The 19,435-nt window shown below is 39.4% G+C and overlaps 1 protein-coding gene across 5 annotated transcripts in view; it reads right to left on the bottom strand.

Annotated features, from left to right (window-relative positions):
• GRB10 (growth factor receptor bound protein 10) overlaps nt 1–19,435 on the bottom strand; it is a 213,564-nt gene that overhangs the window by 22,041 nt on the left and 172,088 nt on the right. For all 5 annotated transcript variants that reach the window (XR_006279162.1, XM_038390917.2, XM_038390919.2 and 2 more), the window contains 3 exons: nt 12,103–12,259; nt 4,555–4,670; nt 1,957–2,031 (listed from right to left, as the gene is read on the bottom strand). Coding sequence is in view for 4 of the 5 variants with exons in the window: in XM_038390917.2 (XP_038246845.1) it covers nt 1,957–2,031; nt 4,555–4,670; nt 12,103–12,259 (348 nt within the window). In the remaining variant the exon portion in view is untranslated. The remainder of the gene's footprint in view (nt 1–1,956; nt 2,032–4,554; nt 4,671–12,102; nt 12,260–19,435) is intronic.

The raw sequence follows: 19,435 nt of genomic DNA, 5'->3' as shown, positions 1-19,435 counted from the left end.
GACAGGTCATCTAGCTGAGGCGGTATTGTTCTCAGATATTTTAATCTAAAGTATGCTGCAAGTACATACATTTTGGTAAGAATTTTTTTAAACAAATTTAAAATTTTGTTGAGGCAGTTTTTCCATTTAAAACCACTGATTACCAGCAGGGAAGGACAAGGGCTACAGAGCTCAGGACCTCTTTGTCCCCAAATACTCAATCTTCCACCAGAGCCAGAATTGCTTCTCCTGGCAGCTATTGCTATGTTCTCTTTTCACCTCATCAAGACAAAATAAATTAAAAGTGATGGAGTGTAAATCAGGAGTAAACCCAGTGAAGTTAGTGGGAGCTGCTAGGCATTCAGCACTTTTGAAAGACAGGCCACTTACGTAGGTGCCTAACTTTAGGTAACTCACATTTGAAAATCCTAGTCACTTTAGAAATACATTTGTAAGTCAGAGTGCTGATTAGACATGAAAATCTGTCTAACCCAGAGCCAGCAGGCTGTTGGGTGAAGCCAGTCAGTTAGGACTTATGTTTCATGCCCTTTGAATATTCCATAGAAGATTTGATGTTTTCTATATTTGTGTTGCCCTGGTTTTTATTTGCTTGGTAAAAATAAGTATGTAAGCTCTGTTACGAGGTAAAGAATCTTGGAGGTCAATGTCTGCTTCTCTTAGGATGCCCAGCACGTGCTCTGTTCATATTGACACAAAAAGCTCCTTTATAAGAACTCTGAACTGCTTTGAACTGAATAAGGTATATGTATGAACCATTGTTTCAAACTGTATTTGTGTATATATAATTTTTTTACAAAAAACTTTAGGCAAGCATCTATCGTATATTTCTTTTCTCTTGTCTGCCTTTAGTGCCATTCAGGATGTATTAAACCATTGGTTTTAATCTTATTTTGCATTTATTTGTTTTTAGTTATTTTTATAAGAAAGTGGTTAGACCAACCAATGAGAATCAACCTGACTTACGTTTATGTGAAAGCAAATAAACTTGCCATTAAATTTGGTACTTATTCTTGCTAACCATGAGGATACACTTTTTTACACACATTTATTAAAGCAGTTATATATCTTAACATACATTTATTCAGTCTTAATTTTTACGATGTTAGCAAATGGTGAGCAACTCGTTTCTTATTTACTAGACGAAGGTACTTTTTATTCAGGATTTGTATCAGGCTGCATTTGGAAAGAAATTGGCATTTAATTAAACTTGTACAAAACCAGCCTTTGAAAACTGTGTTAGTTAAATAAAACTACCATAAATGTGCTGGATACATAAGAAGGAAAAAGAAGTTTATGATAAAAAAAGTTTTGCATTTAAAACTGATTTATTAAACAAGGGAAATATTAACATAGTTAGCGAATAGATGGATTGTTTCTGGCCACCGTGGGTCAGATTTCTAAAGGTATTCAGGCACGTAAAGATGCAGATTGATACCTAGAGGGATTTTGCAAAGTGCCTCAGAAGATGACATGCATAACTCCCACTGGTGTAAAGCATCACAAGCTAGATGTCCATGTACATACATAGGGTCTTGGATGGGACTGTACTCAGGCAGGTATCCTGTCCCACCACCCATGCTGCAGCAGCTACACTGCTATTTTTAGCTCACTAGCTCAATCAAAGCTAACACGTGTACATCTACCTGATCTGGAAAGTATACCTTTAGCTGCTGTGCAGCTGTAACCTGGGTGGTCAGCAAACTGACGTATATCACATACGCACACAACGCTCTAACAGCTTAGCCATCAGAGGCACTCCTAACAGCAACCCATGGTAAGGTCAGATGGCAAGTTAGTGGGCAAAGGCAAACTAACTACTAACAGTTAATGTATTCAACATTATGAACATATACTAAATTAAAATCTCCTCTTCCCCAGTCACGTTTCCAGTCCTCTTTAATCTTCCTCCTTCGCCCTTTATAAAGAGTACTTTAGTACAAGACTGTCTTAGAGTACCTGCAAAAGTTGCGACTGTGGGATGCTGCCATTTGATTGCTGGCACCAAGCAACCATCTGCTCTGGAAAGAAATTCTACAAGGGGAAGGGGGGGGGGGAAAAAAAAAAGACAGTTTGGAGTCAGACTGCATTTACATACTTCTGTTTAGTTAGTATTAGCTAATGGACTAGATCAGATGGATCTTTTCCAGTCTCCACCTTCTATCATGATTATTCTTAATTGAATTAAAGAATTCCTTACACCAGAGGTGGGCAAACTGCGGCCCGCAGGACCATCCTGCCCAGCCCCGAGCTCCTGGCCCGGGAGGCTCGCCCCCAGCCCCTAGATTAGAGTCCCTGGTCTGCCAGAGACTTCCTGTGTGGCCCTGGGCAAGTCACTTAGGCTCTCTGTGCCTTAGCTCCCCATTTGTAAAATGGGGATAACAGTACCTTCCTCACCGAGTGTTGTGAGGAAAACCACATTAAAGAATGTGAGATGCTCAGATACTACAGAAATGGGTGTGGGTGTCCCATAAGTACTTTAAAATAGCTGGTTTCTCCCTCTAACTAAAGCACCTTTCTATGTTGTATTGGGTTGGATTCCAGAGTAGTTCATTTCCACCAGAATGGATCATATTAATTACCCAAACTTCAATGATGAGAAAGCATTCATGTGTAACTGTCAGGCTCCCCCTCCCCCATTTGCTTAGCAACTCCGCTGAAATCTTGACCCTTTTCAATCTATCAAGACAAATCCCCTTTTAAAATCTTTTCAAGTACATTTACTGTGTTCAGGGCAATGTCAATGTATTTCTCATAATGAACAGAACTAAAAAGTGTTCCAGGAAAATGAATACAAAATTTTCTGAATATGCATAAATACACAAGATCTGCACACTTGGTACAGCATTCTCTGCTGCACAGACTAGATACTAACAAGCTCTAAGTAAACATCCATTCCTCTTACATAACCATCACTATAGCATAGTCATTTATTTTAGACCCAAGTATCTTGTGTGACACTAACATGGTGTTTCTAAATCCTCCGAGTGTTCTACAGATGCTCCATATTACTTAATATTCAAAGGATTAAGTTATTTCAGACTTCCTCTTCCTAGCTGTCTTTCTGTACCACATTTTAAAATGTCTATCACATAAGTACTGTGGTGTACTGCATGATATGCTTACAGTATAAATTCATCACATTAAATTACTCTTTGAGCTATTAATCATTGTTAGAATGCTGAATTAAATTAAAAGGTTGCCAACAAGCTAAACGGCAATAAAATCTATTGTACTTAGGAACCCTATTCATTCTACTTCAGCTAATAAAAGTCTCATTCTTCAAGGCACTAACAGATTGAGGGAGAGAGAGAGAATCACCCTCCTGCCCCATCATATAATTAGCCAGGTGAATTATGAAGATTAAATTTACCATCTTCCTTTAAGTACTAGCCAACACCAGATGCTTACACCTGACTGAAGGGATCAGTGGCCTGATCTGGTATAGAAAAAGAAGGAAGCATCATTTGATGGTGAGATCATGGGACAGGAAGCCAAACATTATGGGTTCTATTCTTATCTTTGCTACCAACTTAGGTAAATCACTGAAACAAAATGTGCTAGTTCACCAACTTTTCACCAGAGATAATGCTTCATAACATATGGGTGTGGCAAGGTTTAAGGTTAAAGCACTTTGAGGTTATCAGATGAAAAGTACTATAGAAATGCAAAGGTTATAAATCGTGTACAATCCATCCAGATATTTCAAGGCATCATGGCTGGGGCAGTTTGCCAAACATACACCAACAGCTGGATCTGCAAATATCTGTGTGCACACACAACTAAGGTTCCCACCCGTTAGGCCATGTGGGTGCAAGTTTGAAAATCTGGTTCCAAATAAGCTTAGAAAGATTGATATACCATTAAAAATCACAATAGCGTTTAGGTTCTTCTAATACTAGCCTTAGTTTCAGTGATATAATGCAAAACCAACTGAAGTTTCATAGACAGAAGGGAGGGGAGGACAAGGAGCGGTAGGGTTACTTTGATCAGTAGAGGAGAAAGAAGAAGCCCACTAGAAAACAGTAGTAGGTTTACTTACTATGAACCCCTGTTCAACATACAGACTGATAAAACAGGGAAAATAATCAGGTATGACAAGCACCTTAGAGGTTACTCACAGGTTTCTTCATTACTGGCAGAAACTAAGAGGTCTGGATATTCACATTATTTGGTCAACTTGCTTCAGATCAATTAATAACTTTCAGGGTAATGAATAAATTGAACTGCTGTTGCTTAGAAAAACCAAGCTGGGCTTTCCCTTTGTATGGTCACTCTTAGACATAGGGACAGCCACCCCGAAACAATCAGATTGTACAGTCTGATAACCATCAAGATTCTCATTTTAGAGCATAAGATAAGTTAAGAATCTCTGGGCAACTGTGTTACTTGTTTTCAAGAAAGTTTTTTTATTCAACCAAGACCTTACCATGCTCATTATTAACATATATAATATATTGTGGGGTCCCCATTGTGCTAAGCACTATACTAAGATACAGTATGCAACAACTTCTGCCCCCAGATAGTTTTACAGTCATTCTGGACAATGAGACTCACCACTGGATTTTTAAAAAATTCATATTTTGCATAATTCTTCCTGAACAAAAATTTACTTTCACTTCCCATAGTGGACTCAACTTGGACTACGAGCTCATGGTCTTCCAAGCACCTCTCTGTGGAGGGAAAATACAATGTTAATATCTAATCAGGTAGAAAATGTTCCAAATAGTACAAGTGAAACTGCTCTGAATTCATTTGTTACACAGAAACCCTGTATTAAGTTAACAAAAGCCTCTGTGGGGAAAGAGCTTTTATAGGCCTCAAATTATGCTGAAACTGGACCTAGAGGAATAAAACCATAGATAAAGCAATTTTGCTTTAAAAATGGTTTAGATTTAACACAGTAGGGTTTCATGACAAATAAGAACTCTTGGGAACAAAGAGGTCATAGGATGGTTTGGGTACCCCAATGACTGTAAGAAACTTGAGTAATACAAACTAAATTTTTCTTTTGGTACTTGGTCTATTGTAAGGGAGTGAAGGTGTGGGGACAGCTTTAAGAAACAAGTGTGATGGGACCACCATTAAGTCGTGCAATGTAACTTGAGGTGGGTGAAAAACATCCTATTCAGCCACACTTTTCAAAATCTAGTATGATCCTGAGGTGAACTTCAGACCAGATTTATAAGATACTGAGTTTATTACAGAAGAAGTCAAAGGATCCCTCTTAAAGGAGTGCCAACAGACAGCAATTGAAGTTTTGTATTTATCACAGGGCAACTTTCTGCTACTAAAATTGGTCATTTGTACGAATGAACATCCCACCACTATTGCTTCTTATAATTCAGTCCAAAAGTACAATACATATGAAAGAATGAACAAGCTAGTTTAATGGGAACTATTCCATTGAAACAAGTAGCTCAAAGTTTTTTAAAAACAACTTTTAGAGGACAATTGGTGCTAGTCTACTCCGGGACAATGATGTCAGCATCCTGGCAGGCCTACTGAATGTTTCTAGGAAAACATCTCAGTATTTTTCAGAGACAAGGTGGATGAGGTAATCTCTGTTATTGGACCAACTTCTGTTCTATGTAGCTTTGCTGTAGCAGTGTAGGTCCCAGGATATTATAGACCAGCTGGGTGAGGTCATATCCTTTATTGGATCAACTTCGGCTGACAAGCTTTCAAGCTTACACGTAGCTCTTCTTTAGTTCAGGGAAACGTACTCTGAGTATCACAGATAAATACAAGGCGGAACAGATTGGTTGCAAAAGCCAAAATTTGCCCCATCCCCCCTCCACAACTGGAGAGGTGTTAACAGAACACTTCACCTTGAATGGTCCCTTGAAATATGTGTTTCCCACTTATGCTAAACAATCTGTTCCAATTTATATTTAGTTGTGACACTCTGAGTATGTTTCCCAGACCTAAAAAGAGCTATGTGTAAGCTTGAAAGTTTGTCTCTCTTACCAACAGGAGATGGTCCAATAGAAGATATTACCTCACCTACTTTGTATCTCTAATATCCTGGGACCAACCACTGCATACAACATTTTCCCTATTTTTCAGATGGTTCATTATGAAGGTTTCTAGTATATAACTAGGAATGAGCAAACCAAATCAAATAAAAACACAATTGACCTGAAACTGCCTAAAATTCAAGCCTCTTGTGCTTCACAGGAGTTTGGGTAACTCCTTCCTCACTTCACTTTCCTGTATCTTTGCACTTTCCGGTTTCAGCCAGGACCAGAATTATCAAGATAGCATGGGAAAAGCTTCTCTTGTGATATTTTCAAGCCCAGTGAAAAGCAAAAAGTGATTGAAATCTCAAAAGCAAGCATATTCTTGCATGCCTTTCAATTTAATTTAGTAGGCTCAAGTTAAGATTTACCTTTCATTAGTAATGATCCACTGGAGGGCCAATTGTCTTTTCCCCATTTGCATTTGGCTCAACTGTGACATTTCATTGTGGACTTTAGATGTTTCCAAGCCTTTGAGGCCACCAGATTGGATTACTGCACTTCACTCTTCATGGGGCTACGCCTGAAGATCATTTGGAAGATACAGCAAGGGCAGAAACAGCCTCCTTTTTAGTGCGCTAGCTACAGAGAGCATTTTACATCTGGGGGCAGATCCCCAGCTAGTGTAACTTGTCATAGCTTCACTGAAATCAATGAGGCTGTGACAACTTATATCAGCTTAGGATCCCCTAAATCTCCAAATTCTCCACTGGCTTCCAAATGTAATTTGAAATATTCATTTTAATCTATAAAAAACTACGCTGTTTGGGTCCTGGCTACCTCTGACTCTCTCTTTCTCCAACAGGGTAAGAGATCAGTGGGGTGTTTTTCCCCCGAGTAGTCTTTTAATTTAAAGATTACAGACTTGATAGTAGGTTGCACCCTGTAAAGGGCCATGGGTTCAGGCACTGCCTTTCCTGGTTGATCTTACAGAGCTTAAAGTCTTTCATCTTGCATGATACAGTGTCAATCTCACATCAATTTTAAGGTAGTCAGAGTATGTATCTTGCTTATTCTGAGGAAGTGTAATTTAGGCCAGCAATGTGGCTTGTACTTTGTCTTTTAGTTTGTCTAAATACACCCCAGGAATGTTTGAGGGAAGTATTGTGTAGAGATGAATAAACTTGTCTCCTTACCAAGTTAGTTTCCATCTACCTCTGAAATTCTGTGGTGGCACTTCTGCTGAAGTAACGTATGTGACGCCCTGGCACCCCCTTATTCACCACAGTCAGATAATTAGCATATGTTTTGCATCAAGCATGTCTTGTGAGGTATCATTCTAAGTCTTGATCTGCTAGACATTAATATCTCGTTGGATTGTATGTGCTATGGTCATATGTGAACGTATGAAGTTCGGCTATGTATGTGTTACTGCAACATGTTGTGAGGTTGAAAACACCCACAAGCAGCCTTTCAGGTACAATAGTAAAAAGGCCAAGCAATGATAATGGCTTATTGAGGAAATGCACACAAGCATAAGGATTACCCCAGAAACTGTGTACAATAGAAACCTCTCAGAGATAGCACTACACAATGGGAACTGTTTGATCCAGGTTACAGCAAAAGAGCTTTCCAGCAAGTGGGAAGAAGATATACAAGGGGGAAATGACATCATGATGGTACCTCACTCTCCCAACACCACCACACTTGGAAACACCTGAGGAACAAAGGCTGAACAGGGGGAAGTGATGATCCTAGGCTAAAGGGATTTATAGCCTGTGTATGAAACCTGGGAAATCCAAGCTGCAAAGGAAAGGCAGTTTGTGTCTTAAGAATCTGCCAGCCTGTTTATCACTCAGGGTGAGAATTTTTGCTAATTCATATCCTACCTATCTAGTATGTTAAAGCTTAGTTTGAGTTTTTGTTTATTTACTAGGTAATCTGATTTGATCCGTTTACTATAATTTATCACTTAAATCTATCTTTTGTAGTTAATAAACTTGTTTTTGTTTTAATCTAAACCACTGAGCTTTGACTGGAATGCTTGGGGAAAAATCTCTGCTTGGTTACCACAAGTGTGCATGGTCTTCTTCACATTGAGGGACAGGCAGGCTGGGTGTTAAACCCATATACTGGCCAGATTTGACCAGGGCAGGACAATTCTGCTTTGGGGTCCTAAACTGGGAAGCTGGTGGTTGGAGAGCCTGCATGTAACTGCAACTGGATGTGTCCCTACCTGTGGGAATGCTGATGAGAATGCAAGCTTGGAGGACTTTCCAGCTTATTATAGCAGCACAATTGGAGAGGGAACCCAGACTCGTGGGAAAAGAGCTCAGTTCCAGGTGGCACCCCAGGGGAACCCGTTACAACATAATTTGGATTTTCATGATGATACAAGCCAACCAGAATTTGAACGTTTTAGCAGATTTAGATGTTGAGGGGAAGCAAACCCACAGCTGTCAGTGTGCTACATCTTTACACAAGCTGCAACAAAGGACATTCCTTCTTTTACTGATTAATGGGACGAGGCTTTCTACAAGTTACTTGGCTATGAATGTACCAACACAACTTCAGAGATGCACTAAATTTTGGCTCCAAAATTAGAATCACAAATGTGTGTTAAGTGTTATTAAATGGTAACTCACAACAATTATGTAAAGTTATTTGTTTTATCTGGTTGTTTCATGCTTATCCTCAAGAAGTCAAACATGCTACTCTTGTGCATGCTGACAGCATGCACAGTCTCCTAGCTTTAACCCAATCGCAAACAAGGATTTAATTCCACATTGCCATTATACGTGGACAAATTACAATTGTCACAGGCGTTAACTTTCCAAAGTGCCGGGTGGGTGCTAGAACATGATCAAAGAACATATTTTCATGACCACTTCATCTCATCATCGTCTTTATCAGACATTAACAAGAAACTGAAGTAACTCAATTCTCTCCCCTTTCAAAAAATAGCAAGTAATAGTGAAGCAGAAGGAGAGGAAGATGGCAACATTCACGTGGTCCTCCTTATTAAGGGCTTTGGCACAACCAAAGCCATCAACATGGTGACTGAATGCTGACTGATGGCCTTGCGGTCTAAAAAGTAACTCATGTGGCAATCTCAAGAGAAATGGCACTCTTTGGGTCAAACAGAAATGTAGATTCACACCTTTGTGTATGTCAAACCAATGTAGAAGGCCTCGCTTCTGCAAAATACAATTACCTGACCAAGCTGCTATACGAACAGAAGGACTACTAAAGCAGCACACAAGGAAAACACTCATTTGCAAGAATGAGCTAGATTTTCAGAGCTACAAATAAAGCGTTTGGATTAACTCAAGTTTTAGAGTTTAATGTCAGATTTTAAGTAAAGTGCAACGTGACCTTAGATGCCAGGAATCTAAATGGGTCTGGAGGCTATATCAAAAACATTGCTTCTATAAACACAATTTTGGATACACAAATTAATTTGCATGTTCAAATAGCTATTTGCAGCAATTTGCATGTGGAAGTGTTATTTTGGCATACAAATGAGTGCGTATGCGAAGTAAGCAGTCTGATTAAGATCCCTTTGGTAGCAGGAACCTAAAGTATTACCACACTAACCAGTGAACTCTACATTCCAAGAAGTTAAGTCATGCCACCATTGTGTGATCCTGAACTGAACTGATTCTGCAAAGAGAGCTCCTATGCAGCAGAGCAGGTTAGGAGGAAAAGTTAAACTATTAGGGGGCCACCGTGTTCTTGGATGACTTCAGAGCCACGTTCTAAACTAAAACATTACTACTGCTACCATCTGAGCAACAGCTAGTTTTGTCATAAAAATCTTCCAGAAACGCATTCACAGAGCCATAAGAATCACTTACGTTTTCTTTCCCCTCACCCCAAAACAGCTGGAATGATTGTTTCACATCTCAAGTGTACCTAGATGTATTACAAGAAACCACATCTGTAGAGGGAAGGTTTTAGAGCATGGGCACCTCATTGTAGACTGAACTGTGGGGTGGTGAGAGAAGACTATGAGACCGCTGCCACAATCTGGCAATATCTGAAACATGCACATAAAAGCCTCTAAGAGCAGCCACCCGAGTGCCAGCAAAATTTGGTTGCATAGCAAATGTGCTACGTAAGTTTAACCAAAATTGTGCTGGTGATTTTTGGGGGATGGGGGGGGGTATTTGAATTCTCCTGTGCATGGTCTTTAGTGCAATATATATTTTGAATATATAAGCCTACACTCTATGGAACAGAGAATTCAGATGAAGTTTCTTTCGGGTGGCAAACTGCATTCCTTTTTTTATCTTGGATGCTCTTTCAACTTTGAAAAAATTACAAGATTTTATACACTCTCAAATCATGAAGTGTATTTTTAAGACCTGTAACATGGATATACTGGGTGGCTAACCCTGGAACACTATTTTCGGAGTTATTTTCCCCCATGGAAAGTTTCATTATAACTCAAGTTGCAGTTTGTACATTGCACTTCATTGAAACAATCTAGATTTCCTTTGTGCTTCACTATAAAATGGAGCTCCACTATATGCAGATTCTACTGTATATAAATTCAGACTGATAAGTATCTTGCTCTTTTCCCATCATTGTTAATTACCAAGTTATTTGTATGTAAACAGAAGCTTTTGATTTCCTAATCAGTCTCCTGCCGGATTCATTCAGAGATGTCACACACCAGAGTTTGACAGCACAATTAGTCACCATGGAAGCTATTGTGATGTCACAAACACTGAATTGTGGCATCACTGAATGAATCTGGCAGGAGAAGGATGTTGATTACAAAGGAGAAGGCTTCTGTTTACACAATACCTTGGTAATCAGCAGTGATGGGAAACGAAATATAGAAAGAGTGCCTGGCAGTTTAATGAGCATTGCTAAAATTAAAATTTTAATAATTTTTTCCCCACATGTGGATGTGGTGCTTTAGACTGACAAAATGTAGCTGCTGTAACCTACACTGTCAATTTTGTCTTATGCTATGAACAAAGCTGGAAGCTGTCATTTTACATGAACCAGGTTTCCATGTTTATGGAATAGTTATTTTTACATTGAAAAAAGGGATCTAACGGGAAGAATTTGGTAATTGGGTTAAACTGTAAGACATTTTGGAGAGTTAACTTGCAGAACAGTAAACTTCTGTGTTTAATAGCATTCATTTAGGGTATCACAGTTCCAGCAAATCACTTCTTTCTTTATTTGTAAAGGCTGAATACATTTCAGATTTTTAAAAACACCTTTATAAACCATTGATAGTGTTCACAATTTCAGTGCTCATGATTACTGTTAATGGTTTGCTTATTTCTGCTTGATCATAATCGCCATTGACTTTTTTTTTAAAAAGGCAGCAATTCACCTCAAAGTATACTGATTAACATTTCAAATGCCATATTCTGTATCACATATAATTCTGTATTGTTTCAGCATACTATTCACATACTGCTTATTCAAAAGTTGCACATCATGGTGCTTCTACTAAATCCGTTCCACAAAATAAGAGCAGACGCCAGATTAAGTAGCATGAGATTCTTTCAGGTACTGTAATTAAACCAATTCCTAATGTTATTTAATTCCCTGCAGTTCTTCCTCTTGCTGCCTTCTTGCCAACTGTAACCATGGCACCTTAATTTCAATCAGTTGGAGTAGCTGCTGCCTAGAGAAAGCAGATGCCAGCGCTGGTCCAGGAATTGCCAATCCCCTGTGACTGGCAGTACCAATACTTTCCCCTCCCTGAAGTCAAGTGTATTCAGCCCCCTCTCCTTACCCACAGTGTGTCTAGGTTTCATAACCATATTGTAGATATGCAAGGTTGAGTCTGTTCATTCAGGTCTCGCAGCTGGTGATGAGCTGAGCTGATTCGCAGGGCCAGTACTCTTTAGGGATCAAGCTTAATTTGCCTAAGCTGTTTATTTGCTATAGCCTCAAAACACAGCAAAGTAAGAATAGCATGAAGACTAGAAAAAAAAATATACTGGAGAGTTAAAAATGGTTCAAACGCTTAACACGCATTAGTATAAAGCACGCAAGTGATTCCAGCTCACTTAAAAACCTTTGTCCATAATGAAGCAATTGTAAAGACATCCATATGGTTATATTACACATTGTATGTTCATAGTTAACATTCCCATGCTTGACGGTTCCCTACCTAATCCTAGATGAGGATGATGCTCCACTAGGGTCCAGCTGTTATCATCCACACAATGACTTTTGTAAACTAGCAGCTGGCAGAGGTCCCTGGCTGTCATGTCTGCTAGAATCTCGATCACTTTGCTTGTCCCATCTTCACTAAAGACTTTTACATCCTGCAACATAAAGGATACACTTAAAGATCAATGGCCTTGTGTTCTGAAAATATGCAAACCAGTCACCGTACATAGCTTCCCTCCTTATAACTCCAGGAATCTTAGCAGACAGCACAAACAACAGACATGATTTACTTTATATTACTTTCCCCTCATTCCCTTTACCCTCCCCCTACCCCCTGACCCTAAAGGAAGATTGAGCAGCATTAATATGAACATGTACCAAGAAGGGGAGAGAGAGCAGAGATTCCTTATGCAGCAGTATACAACAAGCATAAATGAAATACCAATGTACTGGAACGTTTGGCAAAAAAACAAATAGAAAAAAAATCTAGCTTGGGGGTCGACTGAATTTGAGCATTTACATCAAATTACGTTGAATGCTAAACATTAAAAATGGCTCCCTTGCTCAGGACTAACTTTTGATTGTTTCGCCTTTCAAACTTCCACTTACAGTTCATCCACATACGAATTAACTAGCATTGTCCACACATTTCTCTTTTCCCCCGAATTCTTTCATCTTAGATTTAAGGAGTTTGAAATCAAATGTGCATACACTGTACATTCAAAACATTAATGGAGATAAAGGGAATGTGTCAGAAATCTCCCCGCAATCCCTGAATTATACAGATGCTTTCCCGTTAGCATTGTTCTGCTCAAACAATACATTTACTGCAAAATTGTTTCCCCATATAATCAAATTTAGAGTACCAAGATTTATTTTAATCCCAAATTAAAACATTCTGCATCCTAGCAAGAGAGGACATTGATCTAGCAGAAACCTCGTGGGTAATTTGATATGGAAAATCTTACCTCAACAGCACGTAAAAGGCAGCAGTCAGAAGAACAAGATGGCATTTTAAATATAGATTGCCTCTTGAAAGAGTTTGTTCTCTGCCTCTTCCAACCCTTTGCAGACTAAGCTGCACACTCGGGGTGTTCTGTAGTGTCAGTGGATTACTGTACTGTACCTGTCACGTAGCCCCTGTTCTGGGTACTGTTTCTGGGGAAGCAGACAACTCTTCCAGAGCTCCGCTCAAAGGGTTACATACAATCTTTTAGGTAGTGAATCAAACCACACTGTGTAGACCAATCCTAGCCCTCCCTGTGACTGATGTAATCATTTCCCACACACTATCAGACTTCCAAATTATTCCCCCAGTAAGAAAAAAATTACGAAGGAAATCTTTTTATGAACACCCACAAATGTTTAAAACCCCTCTGATTTTAAAAAGTTCAAAGGAAAAGAAGGCTGAAATCCCAGAACCAAAAGCAGGCATGTCCCCTGAATTCTGATTTCTTTGCCAAATCTCTCAATAGCCCAGCCTCACAGCAGCTGATGTCATCTACATGCAACTTAAGCACTTGAACTTCTAGTCTGCTCACTACTGCTACCTCTTCCTTCTTCCTAGCCGGCTTATCCCCTCCCCCTACTCCTTTAACTAAATGCTTGCTTAGTGGTCTGAGTTCTCATTATAACAGACTGTTGATTTAGCAAGTGGAATATGAGTGGCTCATCTCAACAGCTCACTCTTGTGCTACAGGTTAAATCTGACACTAGATTATTGATTAGGTACAGTATTTCCATGAACCTAAGGTCTGACAGCTACCCAACACTTCCCTTGCTACTCCCCTCCCCCTTTCCTTTCCCATAGCTATGTACAAATTCAAGCCCAGCTAGGGAGGAGTTAAAGCTTAATCTAGCTAAAGTGACTCAAACCCATGCATTCAGGAAACTGCTTCATCTGACAGCAGGGATGAGCCAGCTCTTTCAGAAGCAGGCTCTGAAGAGGAGGAGGGGGGAATCCCGGTTGCTGTAGCTCTCTGGAAGGTATGCACTCTGTACAATGTTACAGCTGCACTCAGACTCCTGGTAACACTTAACCAAGTCATAGAGGGGCAAAAACCCATCAAATGTCTTCTGGCTAGGAATTCTGTTTTGTGTCCCTAGACAAGTCTATTTTCAGTAATTAGCACACATTTTACAGTATAAAGGTATTATCTCCACACAGTGGATCTCAACCTTGAACTACTAGCAATGTTACAAAACCACTCTGCCACAATGAAGTTAGCTTCGAACAGAGGAAAGGGATGTATCTATGAGATACTGAACAAAAAATATATCATTCCACAACATGGAAACACAATGGGCTTCCATGTTTACAGTCTGGATCTGATCTTAAAGAGAGAATCAACTTTTTTTTTTTTTTTTTTTTTTTGCAGGGGGAGAGGGGAATGAGGGCAGGGGAAAAAGAATCCCATATCCATCTTAAAATGTTGTACCTATTATTACTACAAGTAACATACAAGAGCAGTATAACCGGGGGGGGGGGAGGTGGAAGGGGGGCAGGGATATCTACTTTCAGTTAGTTTTGTGTATCTGACCTTGCTTTCTGTAGTGGAACAAAACCATTTAATTGAACTTCCTGTCTCATGAACTAGCCTGCTGACATCACTCGTGCACTGTGGAGGGGAATGCTCACACACTCTCTTTCCCAGACTTTGCAAAGGGGTGTTTTACAAGTAATGTAACAGAAGAACAGCTGTTGTATCAGAATCAGGAGCACAAGGGAAGGGGAAATGCCAGGATCCTGGCAGAGAATGGGAAAAGACCTTTCACTGCCTGGAGACTTGCACCGTTCAGGAAGCACCTGGCAGCGTAGAGCAGGCTGCCCATCCCTTGTGCTGCCTGTGAGACCCAAGAGAGATATAGAGCTGTTTTATCAGGAAAGTCTAACAAGCCCTTATGTGGCATAGGGAGAAAAGTCTTGAGTCACCCCACACATTTCTTTGCATTTCCAGCTAGGGAAAAACCTGCAGCAGTAAAGCCAGGAGGAGAAGGCAGCAGCCTCTCTCCCCTGTGCTCTAGCACCTGACCTGTACTGAAATGCTGACCACATTACTTCTGTGCTAGTCCCATTTCCTTCCCCCACCTCACAACTTCAGCTCACGGTCTGTTGCTTTTAAGTGTGTTTCACCAAAAAGCTCTTTTGAGATAGGAAGTTTGCTGAAGTATATTCAGGCTCAGGGCAGGTCTACAAGTAAAACGCTGCAGCTGTGCTGATGTAGCACTTCAGTGAGGACACTATGCTGACGGGAGGGCTTCTCCCATTGGAATAAGCTACCGCTTCTTGGGGAGGTGGAATACCATGTCGATGGGAGAATTCTCCCATCGACATAGAGCTGTCTACACTGGTAGCTGTCTACCAAGAGATGTAGTTATCCTGACCCAAGTTCCTCGTGTAGACATAGTCTCAGATACACTTCTAATATTTCTGCAATCCTTTTTTCCTGTAGCTATACACTGTAGAAAGAACTAAGGTATTTCGTTTTGCAAGGCTGCATTAGATAAAGCAGGAAATTCATTCATTCATTCTGTTTTTTAGAGCTTCCTTTATTTGATATATTGGGGATTTGGAATGTAGTGGGTGGACGGAAGGGAACAAGTTACATTTCACTATTGATAAAGCAGCATAAGCAGGAGAGAACAGCAAGAGATCACATGCCACCATTGACACCGAGACCATAACCGACCATACCAATAGAGGGACAAAATTGCCTGAATGTAACCCTAGTACAGACAGCACAAGTTAACCAGATTTTGTAGAAACAAAGGAGAGCACAAAAAGGTGAAGCTTAAAATCTTTAGGGGAGGGGTGGGGAAATGCAGTGTTAAGTAAGGGCTTTTGTGAAGGGAAAAGAAGCTATTGAATTAGAGTTCACGGAGATGCCCACATGAATACTGTATATTAAGACAGAAATTTATATTTTAGGAAGCAGGCTTGGCAGCTACAGCAGTTTTATTACTTTTGCCATGGTTTCAATGATAAAAAGAGAGCACAAGTACTCTCCCACTACAACAGACAGGCCTAATTCTAAGCCAGCCAGGAGCGGTCAGTGAGACAGCTAGTTTTGATTATTTTTAAAAAATTATTATTACACATAAATGGCGTAATCTACTAATACAAGCTTGTAAGTGCTCCACACTCAATCCTATTTCTGCTGTAAATCAGAGGGTGCCTCATGAGCACAGCTGATATTGCACTCGTGACCTAACTAAAGGAAAATGAATCAGTTTCTTTTGTGAATAAAGCACTCTTCTTCCAGTAGGTAGAAGCTACAGACACACTTAACAGAAGTCCAGAAAAAATCAGTTTTAAACAAAACTTTTACTCTGCCAACCCCCCTCCCCCTGAGTAAAATGCAACACTTGGAACAGTGACTTACAACAAGGCTCAGTTATGTCAGCAGCAAGAGGTACCTTCCATTCAAAATCAAGGTTAAGAATGTTCAGCCAATCGGAGCCGATTGGCTGCACATTCAGTGCTTTACAATGCAAAGGAACAGATAACAGACTGTGCCATTGTTCTATAAAGAATTCTTTTTGAACAGACTTAAAAATTGAAAGCACTTTAACATACACCAGTTTAGCAGTTTTATATTATGACTGATATCCTAACGAACACCTCACCTTCCAGCCTACACTCTCCCAGTAGCAACTATGGTGCTTGGTTACATGAAGTAATGAAATCATTAAAAGGGACAAGATAAAAATAAACCCATTTCAAGGTCATGATTAGATTATCTTCCTCCATCTGCCCTATTGGTACTCCTAATTTTCTTTCCTTGGGAATAAGGGTTTTATATTTATCATTACCCAATCATCCCTCATTGTCTTCAGTTTCCACTGCTTCACTCTCTTTGGTTTTGTTCTGCTATATGGCCAGGTCCACCCTAGAAAAGATTTGCCAGTACAGCAATGCTGGCAAATCCTCGGCAGCTGATCCAGTCAAATGCACTTTTTTGCCAGTAGGGCTTGTACAAGTTTCTCAAGCAAAATAAGCTAAATTAAAAAATGTTATACAAGAGGTAAGCATTATAATTAACACCAGCAAAAGCATTTTTATACCAGTATAATTGCACCTACCCTAGGGCTTTGGCAGGTAAAGAAATCTCTTATAAAAAAAAAAATCCCATCCATAATCAACATTACACTGGCAAAAAGTTTCTAATGTAGACCTGGCCTAAATTTTCTATCCCTTTGCTTTTGAGGCTGTACACAAATTTAATCACAGATGAATTTACACCAATGTTAACTAACCTCACAACTCACGGTCACAACTCATTATGTGTTCAACAATTTAAGAAAGGCATACAAGGGGATGGATAGATCTGGCTAGCCAAAAGACAGTTAGCTCAGCTTGAAAACTAAATGTATTAAATGTTTTGGTGGCTCTGCAAATGCTTCACTTTTCTCACAGAAGTAGATTTGGGGATCTCCATAAACTACCAGTGTATCCTGAAGAACTACCTAGTTCACTTGTTATGTGCAAGCTTCTCATGAAAACGCCACAAACAAAAAGAACCACTTCAGTAGGTTTTGGATCAGATTCCTCAATCCTACAATCGCTCTCCTAAATCATTTAGAAATTAAAAAAAAAAATCCAGGTAATATGATGACCATACTTGCATTTAGATTTTTGCAGTTAGCTGATACAAAGCAAGAACATCTGCTGATTTATTACAAAAGACACATGGGTAGTAACCACCATGGTTATGATTAAATTGCGAGTTTTCATTGTAAGCCTGTTTTCATATGATAAGCTTTCTGGAAAACTTCCAAGTTTCCTCAGCCTCAAAGTTATTTTAATTAATTTTTTTTTTAAATAAAAAAATTTTGGAGTTTGAGTTATGAGAGAAGTGAGAGCTTTCACTGTCTTAATCCCATGTCACTCACTGACAATTTGTCAATGATTGTAGATTCTAACTTTGCACGTGGATTACCCTTAATGAGTAGTACATCCTCTGCTTGGTTCAGAGAGAAGCAAGAAGGGGAAAGTGTTCAGATTCAACAGTAGTAAGCCTTTGATAAAGAGTAACTTTGAGCACGCTCGGCAGATATCTGAAAATATTTTAGCTCTGTCTAGCATAGATTCACACTCTGGTATTATAGTCCAGTTTCCCTAACTTGCTCTAGGGGATTTATCTACCTAAGATACTTGCGTTGTCCATTATACAGTGTCTCAGCACCTCACAATCTTTAATATATTTAGCTTAGAGGAGTAAGAGGTATTTTAAGTGATTCACTGAAACATATGTCAATCTTATAATTTTTCCGCTCTGACTGTTGTCGTTTTCTGACTCTAGTCTTGCAGAGGGGGAAAGAAATCCTCCAAAACAGCAGGACTAGCAATAAAGGTGTGAACTTCAAAGTGCGGCTGGGACCATTTAAATATCATTCATTGCACAGTGTTTTCTTTAGCAAGAATCATGCAATAAATATTGTGTGGAACCTTCGTATTGCAGTAGGGTTTTTTGCATGTAAATATCCAAAAGCCAGGAAATGCCAAGGTTAAGGTTCTCATAGCAACATGAAGTCTCCTACATGGCACACAGCATATTTAGGTATACATTTAACAGCCCATGTGCAAAGGAGGAGAGTTATTGTTATTATAAGAACCTAGATCTTGGTACGGACTTCCATATTTGACTATTTAATCTTAACATTGCATTAAGTGAGCGAGTGTTTAAATTAAGAATTCAGTGTTGTTTCCACACCCCACTCCTCCATTCTGCTAGGTTACCAAGTTTTATGTTCCTTCCAGGCTTCAGAGGAACAATTTGACTTGGAAAGTGGAATCTGGGCACATTCCAGAAGCTCAGTAATAATCACATACTGATTTTAAAAAATTAAACTTTTTCCATTAGTAACCACACAATGACACTGTGGGTACTGCACTCCCATATTTAGAATAGGAAATTCTAATAACCATACATATATTTGAAAACGTATGACCATTTATGAAGCTAAAAACATTGGATACTTAATGAATTCCAAGTGAACAAATATGTCAATTAGTCTCAGGATTATGCGCCGTGTCGGCATTCCAATTTTAAAGCTGCTCACCTGGAAAGTTTGAGGGAGAGCACAGTTGAATGACCTTATGCAACTGAATCATACATGGCAGTATCCAAGTTGTGAGCTTACAAATACTAAAGGGCTAGGATATGGTCACAACAAAATAAGACCACAGTATTCACAATATTTTACCCCAAGTGATGAACTTTTCATATTTAAAACTGCATTCTACCACTTACATGATGCAATCGTGTATATTTGCAACAAACAGTGTACTGACTGTCTCCAACGTTATCGCATCCCTACCACATCCTCCT

Source organism: Dermochelys coriacea, chromosome 2, assembly GCF_009764565.3.
Source record: "Dermochelys coriacea isolate rDerCor1 chromosome 2, rDerCor1.pri.v4, whole genome shotgun sequence".
Taxonomy (NCBI): domain Eukaryota; kingdom Metazoa; phylum Chordata; order Testudines; family Dermochelyidae; genus Dermochelys; species Dermochelys coriacea.
The sequence above is the reverse complement of the archived record's forward strand: the minus strand, read 5'-3'. Positions and strand labels throughout refer to the sequence as shown.